A 9,071-nucleotide genomic window follows, 5' to 3' on the forward strand; every position below is an offset into this window, starting at 1 on the left:
AAGACACAAGAGCAGACTCTGCAGGACTTAGCATGTTAAATGTTAAAGTTCATGAAAAATACTGAACGTGTGGCTTGTTATGAAGAGTTGCAAGGAAAAGGCTTCATCTCTTTAAAAGAAGAACATGGCAACGTAACTTGTAAAGTTTCATCTGAACAAAATGCAAGACTTCTTCATCAATATTCTTTGCACAAGACCATAGTCGGGGTGTCTGGCTATGTTTGGAGAAAATCAAACACAGCATATCAGTGCAAACACCTCATGCCAACTGTCAAGCGTAATTGTGGAGGGATGCCCATGTCACCTAAGAATCACTTGGTTCCCCATGGACTCCGTTGTATACTGAAGGGAGGTTATCTCTCTGACAGCATGACTTCATGAAAAACAATCTTGTATAATTTACAGAAAATACTAAAGAAGCAAAGGCACTCTGTGTTAGCTTTATCTGTAGTAAATTAGTTTTAGAGTGCATTAGACTGTGAGATGTATTAAGTTCAGGATACTACTACTACTAATAGAAATACTAAAACACAACAGTACAAACACTTGAAACAGTCACACAGGCACCCATTTCTTAGTAAACATTTCCATCCAATGCCACCAAATTCTAGCTGTGTTGACAAATTTGACCAAATGTACAAAGATTTAAGTTAAATGTGTTTCTGGAAATTGTTTATTTATACTTTTTAATACACAGAAATTAGTTTTGGAATTCTATCAATCTATTTATTTATTTACATTTTTGTTACATATTTTCTTCCACAGTTTAGTTAGGATGCTTGGGAAAACCTCCGATCTCTTGAAGGATAACTGCAGTTTCAAGTCTCGTCTTTAGGTGGCGGTAAAGACACCAAACTGCTGGATGTCAGGCAACAAAAAGAAGCAGAAGAAGAGGGAACGGTCTTGTTTTTGTCAGCTGCCACACGCAGCACTCCTGATGCGAAAATGCGCATCGAAAAGTGTTATTTTTGCTCGGGACCAGTGTACCCCGGACATGGGGTGATGTTTGTACGGAACGACTGTAAGGTATGGCGCAGGTTTTTGCCCGAACAATGCTGTTAATTTTAACCGAAGCTCCTGTTTTGACTGATAGTGGTGGCTCGTTAGTGTTCGGCTAATACTAGCATGCTAACATAACGTGCTGGATTCATTCACGTGGGTCCAAAGCAGGGAGTTAGGGCTGGAAAACGGTAAATAACAGTCGTAAATCGTATTTGCGACGGAAAAGAGAAGAAATAGACAGTAAAGTTCTTTTAAAAACACATTACTTTATTTCACAAACCTAATGGACATGAAGTTGTTGTGTGAGTCTGGACGTGTAAATCGGAGGGCCTCGGCTTTTCCTGATGGAGTGAGTGCGCCCTCTTATGCTTCAGTGTGAGACCAGGAGCTTAGAATTGTAGGCTGTAAACAAATATTAATACAAACACTTGATGGTCCTCAATCCTGACTTTTGTGCCACGGTAATGGTATTTATAAACATCTTAGTTTGTAGGGAAAATATGCTATAGGTCATTAAACTCGCTTGTGTTTAGTTTACGTATGTCTCTTGTCTTCCGGTTATTTGTGAATATATACTCAGTAGTACAGTTACAGCAATGTTTCATAACTTTGTTCTTAAAGATAAAAATGTATAATGTAGTTCTTCTTCAGTGTATCTGATTTCGTACACAGAGAAATCCGGAAGTCAAAAAGACTGTTTAGATAAAGGATTTAATAATGTACAATAAATGTAGGTTTAAGTGCTAATAACAAGCAGTAAACATTTTGAAAATGTATTTTTAAGTCGTAAAGTATCAACTATATCCCCTATATATATGTATGTATGTTTGTATATGTAAATTCATAATTTTCCTGTTATTTTTGGAGGTCGTCCTAAACCATTTCTCCAATTTCAGCTATTGATTTTGCCAGTGCACTTCCAATCTTGAAATTTCAATCATTAATTTTTCAGCAAATGTAATATCGTTACTGCTGATAATGTCTCACTTTCTATCATTAACTCATGTGCTTGTTTATATCCACACATTTTCTTATTGGGTGATCCCTAAATTGTTTTTCTCTCTTTAATAAAACAGACATTCAGATTCTGCAAATCAAAATGCCACAAGAACTTCAAGAAGAAGCGCAACCCAAGAAAAACAAGATGGACCAAAGCATTCAGAAAGGCATCAGGAAAGGAGCTGACAGTGGTAAGCTGTTCATCAATGAGGACCACCTCGTCGTTCATTTGTTTGACTAAACCTTAACCAACACACTTGCTGTCTTTCAGGATAACTCTTTGGAGTTTGAGAAACGCAGAAATATTCCTGTCAAATATAACAGGGAGCTTTGGGATAAGACAGGTAATGTATATATTTATTTATTAGAAGCTTTTTGGGCGAAAACGTTCACATTAATTGTATGTATACCATTAAATACCAACATTAGGAATCTCAGAGCACTTAAAAAAATGTAAGGTTAAGAGTTTCAAATACAGAACCCAGCTCGGGGGCCCAGTTAGGGGAAAGAAAAGGAATAACATGTAAGTACGTAGAGAGGCAACAGAAGGGAAACCACAAACTGTGAGACAGACTAGGAACAAAGGTAATGGTAGCATACAAACACACGAATGAAAGATGCATGAAAATAGATAATATAGTTGGCAGCAATTATTCAGGATCATAGGATCTAATCTTACTTTTAAGCTTTATCAACAACAAAAGTTTGAAGTTTAATCTCAGAGGAAGAGGGGCATCTACCTGCAAAACCCAACCCTGGCAGAAGAGGAGCCTGATAGCTGAAGCCTGTGTACAGTTTTTATTGGATTATTATAATCCTCTAAGGTCTTTAAGGTATCATCGAGCTTTGTGAGTAGAAAGGCTTTAAATTGTATATAGGTATATATATATATTTTTTACATTTTATCTAGCAGAAATGTGATCTGTCTCATTAGTTGTTCCTTCTCTGACTGCAGCATCTTTGATCAGCTGAAAGCTTTCAGGGAGGTGTTAGGACAACCAGTAACAAATCCATGGGCTAGTTTTTTCAAGTATCACTCTATAATAAGATGTTCTGATTGTCACATACATGAAAGAACACACTCATATAAACCTCTGGTTATTGTCTCATTCTAAGCAATGTGTTTATGTTCTGATAACTTTTGCAGTGGAAGCAATGAAGAAAGTGAACGAAATAAAACATAAACGACAGGCAAGATTTATCATGAACAGGTGAGCATTTATTTTTTTATACTTTAATAGACTTTGTTCAGATTTTTGAATATTGAATAATAAATGTGATACTTTTAAAATCTCTGCAAATTAGGGAAATATGTTTAACGGTTGGGATAAAAGCACTTGCCTTGCCTAAACCATTTCTGTTCTGTAGATTAAAGAAGGGCAAAGAGTTGGAGAAAGAAGAGGCCATCAGCGAAGTCAAGAAAAACATTCACCTCATCAAAGCACCACATGCAGGTAAAGACTCATGAAGTTATCCATATGACTGTGCATATAGTGAATTTGGTGACAGTGATTTTAGTACAAGTGTCTTACAGCCAAGTGTGACTTTATCAGACAAAACAGGGTAAGGGTCAATGGTGCAGCACTCTTTAGGTATAAAAGAGATGATGAACCAATGTCTGCACATAAAATAGAAATAAGATTACTATTCTTGCTTTTCCTTTCTTCAGAATGGAGGTTCTTCAAGTAGAATCATTGTAAATGCAGTTACTGATCATACATATTTGTTGGTTACTTTTCCATTTAATAAAGATAATTTCAGCATGGTTTGCACTATCTGTTACAGGAAAAGCCAAACAGTTGGAAGACAAAATGGTGCAGAAGTTGCAAGAAGATGTGGATATGCGGGAGGAGGATGAATAATCTTCTGTTGCCTTTTTTTTTTTTTTTACGTTTTTTTTTTCTCCTAAAACTTTATTGTATATTTGTTTGGAAATTTAAGTTTGCAAATAGCAGTTGTTGTGCTGAGTAAAGCATTTGGCTTTAAATTGCTGTGAAAGATTTGAAGGTATTGACTTCATAAAGGCCTTAGTGCAAAGCAGCAGCCATTAACTGCAGTTTTCCCAGTTGCTCTGTTTTGGTTTTCACTGTGTGGTATTTGGAGCAGTGAAGAAATGGATTTAACCCTGTTGCAAAGTCTAATGTATTACAGTTGTTCTGAAAATATTAAGATTGCCGATATATTAAAAACCATCTTTTCTGGAATTTCTCCTGCTCTTTATTTTGTGAGATGATCATAATACCAGTGTGTGAGTGTGTGTTTGAATGGGTGGATGACTGGATATGTAAAGTGCTTTGGGGTCCTTAGGGACTAGTAAAGCGCTATATAAATACAGGCCATTTACCAAATAATACATGAATGAATATTAAAGTTGCTGCCAATAATAGATTCGATTTTGGAAGACTAATAGACCATAAACCGTGTTACTTTTTTCAGCAGGTTATTTGGCATGAGCATCATAAGAGATTAGCTGCCCTTGTATATATTGTACAATGTAAACATTTAATCCTTATCTGCAGTAACTGTTATACAGCAGGAAAAAAACTATAGGCCTGTGCCAGTCTTTCAATCACAACTTGTCTGTACAGAGAAATTGTGAGGGTCAGTTATTATTATACTGTTAAAATGGTGGCTGTGCCTAATAAACATGTTGGAAGTTTCAAATAATGAGGTCAGAGTACATATAAGTCCTACTTTTGGCTCTTTATGATGCCAGGAAGAGCAGATATCCTTCACATGGTCATTTTGAGCATGTAGCTCTTCACATCTTTAAAACAAATGCAATTATTCATAGGTGGATTCAACAAGCTGCTGGAAACATTGCTCAGATTTTGGGCTGCATTGACAAAATTGGCATCACATAGTGGCTGCATATCCATTATGTGATCCACCACGCCCCAAATGTGTTTGATTGGATTGAGATGTCCTAAGTGGGGTCATTTGAACTCATTGTCATGTTCAAGAAACCAGTCTGAGATTATTTGAGCTTTGTGACATAGTTCACTATCTTGTTTAAAGTAGCCTTAAGAAGATGGGTGCACTGGGAGTACACTGTAGTAAAGGGATGGACATGGCCAGCAACAGCAGTGAAGTAGGCTGTGGTATTTAACCCTTGTATGGTGTTCGGGTCTGTGAGACCCGTGTTCAGTTTTCTTCAAAAGAAAAATTAAACAATTAATTATTTTTTCACGTGTAAATATGTTGTGTCTTTCCACTCACTCCACTTGATTATAACTGATTTATTTATAACATTTTATATAAAAGAAAAACGAGAAGCACATTAATTCATAAATGTGATCTAACAAAGGTAAAGGGAAAAAATTAACCATGTTTGCTGTTCATATGTCTTGTAATTGGGATGAAGTAAACATCTGTTGAGTAATTTAACATAAAATTGTTTGATAGTGTTAATTTGGAAAGCCAAAACTCTAGCGGGTCCACCAGACCCATGAACACTGGCTGAGTAACAAAAATACGAACACCACACAAGGGTTAAATGATGCTCAGTTTGTACTAAGTGGCCCAAAGTGTGCAGAGAAAATATCGTTCTCAACTTTTCAAAACCACCAGCCTGAACTGTTGACACAAGGCAGGATGGCTCCATCCTTCCATGCGGACTATGGCAGATTCTGGCCCTATCATCTGAATATTGCATCAGAAGTCAAGACCAAGTACATTTTTCCAGTCATCTGTTGTCCATTTTTTGTGATCCGTTGCATAATTTCCTTTGGGGTTAATAAACTATTATGTTTCTTATTTAACAGGTGTACCTGAACAAAGTGACGGGTTAAAAAAATCCATATACAATGCAAAATCAAATTTCAACAACGCTATCATATTTTTTACGCGTGAATTAGTCTGAAGAAAAACAACTTTGTTATTAGCGCCTACAGATTCTATGATCGCTATCGTCCCGCTCATCTGCGTCTCTAGCATCGATTCACCGGCCTGTTGCTACACAGGCTGCATGACAGGCTGCTGCTGTCCTCGCCCGCTGCTTTGACAGTGCTACCTTTTATCTTCCCGAAGAGGAGCTTATTCGGCCATAACTACAGTTTTGCGAACAGAGCGGGAATACAGCACAACCATGTCCGAGGAAGTTGAAGAAACGAGAATTTCGGAGGAACAGCAGGTAAACTGTAACCACTAAATGGAAAATTACATCAAATTAACACCAGTTAGCCAGTGCTGCTTGGTTAGCTGGCGGCTAGCACCAAGCTAGTTAGCCAGCTGCTAACCTTGACTGAGAGCCTTAGCGATGCTGTCGCTGAATTGGCTAATATTCTGTTAGCGTTTGTTGGTAGAGTAAAATTGTGCTGTTTTGGGTCTGGCAAACAGGTTTCTTCACTGTACATGCAAAATTGTACAGTAGCTCATCATGCTAACAGTAACTTTAATGCTAGTGCAAACAGCAGTTTACCTCATGGCGGCGCCGGTATCTAATCAAACAAAGTAATCTGTGACCATAGTATGTGCTGCTGTCAGTATACAACATATTGAAGTTTCGTTATTGTCACGTTGATGCATACGGCTGGAAAACCGAATTGCAAGTCGAAAGTTTTACTATCCTTACACATTGCACTCTGTCAACAGGAAATGGAGGACAAGGTAATCAGCCCAGAAAAATCAGAGGAGGCCAAACTGAAGGCCAGATATCCCAACCTTGGAGGCAAGCCAGGGGGATCTGAATTTCTCAGGAAAAGACTCCAGAAGGGGGTGAGTTTTCTCACCTAACTTTGGCTAGCTACTACAATTAAAAGATGTCAGCCTTATAGAGATCTCACTCTGTTTATTCTTGTTTACAGCAAAAGTATTTTGATTCTGGGGACTACAACATGGCCAAGGCAAAAATGAAGAATAAACAGTTGCCATCCGCCCCAACGGAGAAGACTGAGATCACAGGGGGACACATCCCAACACCTCAGGACCTACCTCAAAGAAAAACTTCCATCGTGGCCAGTAAACTGGCTGGTTGATGGTTTTATGTTTACTGTTTTGCTACTATTCCCATGTCCATTTAATATCTACTTCGCACACTGTTTACATTTTGTTTGTATTCTGTAAGAACAAGTCATGTAACAAGCCAAATACTTGAAGAATTGGCAACTGTGAGGCACTGGGGCATCAGTGAGACAAATTCAGCTAAGGGAAAGTGTTTCTCAGGCTCTTAAAGACTCAATACATTGATATTTCCTGAACAGTCATCGCACTTATATATTTAAATGTTATGGCTATCTTATGTTGACAAATTATTTCGCTTTTAAGAATATATGCCTCCAAAGTAAATGCTTGAAAGCTTGTGAAAAGGTTCCGTTTTCCTCTTTGTTCCTGCTCATTAGGCTAGAAACAGAACTATGAACAGAAAATTGATTTTACAGCAATTTGAGGGATCCCATGCTCTTATGGAGGCATTTCAATGGTGAAAAGTCAATAATCCTCAATTTGTGTTTTTTCTTTCTACTCTGTTTACGTCCCTCGCTTTCTCTGTCATGCTACTTGATTCCATGCTTTTGAAGTGCTCAAGACTAGCTTTGTATCCAGTTGTGTTTAAGTCTAATTAGTAACATTGGTTTGCATTGACTTGCTGCTGGTCTCAATCTCATCCTGACCTCTAAAATGGCCTTAAAATGAATGAATGGTTTCTCTTGAGCAATATTTGCTCCCTCTGTTAGAATATTAGTTGTGAATCTTGCCTGAAATGTCCTTCACTGTCTGATTGGGATTTATGATTTTATGGAAACAAACTCCCCTGTCATGTCTGGAGTGTGCATGTGCATTTACTGTGCAGTCGCACTGTGCCATTTGTTTTGTAAATAAAAATAGTTTTGCATAATAGCTTAGACTTTTTCAGTGGAATTTGTCCTTGCATGATTTTTTTTTTATGCTTCAATTTTACTAAGAAGCAAAACTACAGAAGAACTGCTTGAAATGTTTCTATTGCATTGATATATTTATAAAAAAAAGATTTTACTTTTTATATTGTGTTTTTATATTGAATATTTTTTAGTTAGTATACAGATACATTCTGAGGTGTGCAAGTAAATTACCCGATGCCACTGAGCTGGAACCTGTTTATATTACAATGCCCAAAACCATTGGATGAGAGCATGAATAGAGTGGTGAAATGTACCTGTACTCTCAAGTATTTCAATGGTATGCCCATTTCTACATTTGCTCCATAATATTTTGTATGCAAATAATATGCATGTTAATGAATCAATACCGATGATCCAATGATGTACACTCACTTGCCACTTTGCTAAGAAGACCAGTTCAACTGCCAATAAGCCAGTTTGTTTGAGATTCAGCAGAACCACAGAAACTCAGTCCAATTAGGCATGTGGACATGATCAAGACAACCTGCTGAAGTTCAAACCAACTGTCAGAATGGGGGGAAAGGTGAATGTGGCATGGTTGTTTGAGGCAGACAGGCTGGTCTCTATCTTTATTTCAGAAACTGCTAATCTATTGGGATTTTTCTGTGAGCATGTAGGATTCTGTGTAGTGGGTACTTTAACTTTTTGCACTAACACTTAAACAGGACTTTGACTTCAGGTAAAGACTATAATCAAATGGAACCGGCCCATGAAGCATCTCAATCTGGCTATCCTTAAAGTGAAACAACCTCAGCCTCTCAACAACCTACAGACAAACGGAGGCATGGTGGCAATAATTTGACTTAAATGACTAACAAAAGTCCATATTGCTATTTCATTCAATTTCAGCCAGGTGCTCCACTCATGTTCAGACAAACCTATGATGAAAGAATATTCATTCTAATAATAATATTTCTACTGCATTGACGCAATCTTATGTCATTGTTGGGTTTTGAAAAACTCACTCAAATGTAGGGCTGCTCAATTAATCGAATTTTAATCACGATTACGATCTGGGCTTTCAACGATCATTAAAAATGACTGAGCCGATTATTAGCCCCTCCCTCATTTACCCGCGACACCTTAAAGGCCGTCTGTGAAAATATTGTCGGGCATAAACCGGTCCGTGGCGCAAAAAAGGGTGGAGACCGCTGATTAAGAGGACCCGAGGGAAGCTCGGAAAGCTAAGCAGAA

At 37.7% G+C, this 9,071-nt stretch overlaps 2 protein-coding genes across 2 annotated transcripts; both read left to right on the forward strand.

The window, feature by feature from the left end:
• Positions 1-877: 877 nt before the first annotated feature.
• rsl24d1 (ribosomal L24 domain containing 1) lies at positions 878-4,205 on the forward strand. The gene is made up of 6 exons (XM_082539553.1): positions 878-1,026; positions 2,079-2,192; positions 2,273-2,345; positions 3,149-3,212; positions 3,370-3,455; positions 3,787-4,205. The coding sequence occupies exons 1-6, from the start codon at positions 946-948 to the stop codon at positions 3,861-3,863; spliced, it is 495 nt and encodes a 164-aa protein (XP_082395679.1). The 5' UTR covers positions 878-945; the 3' UTR covers positions 3,864-4,205.
• Positions 4,206-5,906: 1,701 nt separating this feature from the next.
• Positions 5,907-7,836, forward strand: LOC309710398 (cAMP-regulated phosphoprotein 19-like). Its single transcript, XM_082539807.1, has 3 exons — positions 5,907-6,133; positions 6,595-6,717; positions 6,807-7,836. Exons 1-3 carry the CDS (start codon positions 6,089-6,091, stop codon positions 6,975-6,977), a joined length of 339 nt encoding a protein of 112 aa, XP_082395933.1. The 5' UTR covers positions 5,907-6,088; the 3' UTR covers positions 6,978-7,836.
• The last annotated feature ends 1,235 nt before the right edge of the window (positions 7,837-9,071 follow it).

The sequence above is a fragment of the Aulonocara stuartgranti genome (genome assembly GCF_965226115.1).
Source record: "Aulonocara stuartgranti genome assembly, chromosome: 7".
NCBI lineage: Eukaryota > Metazoa > Chordata > Actinopteri > Cichliformes > Cichlidae > Aulonocara > Aulonocara stuartgranti.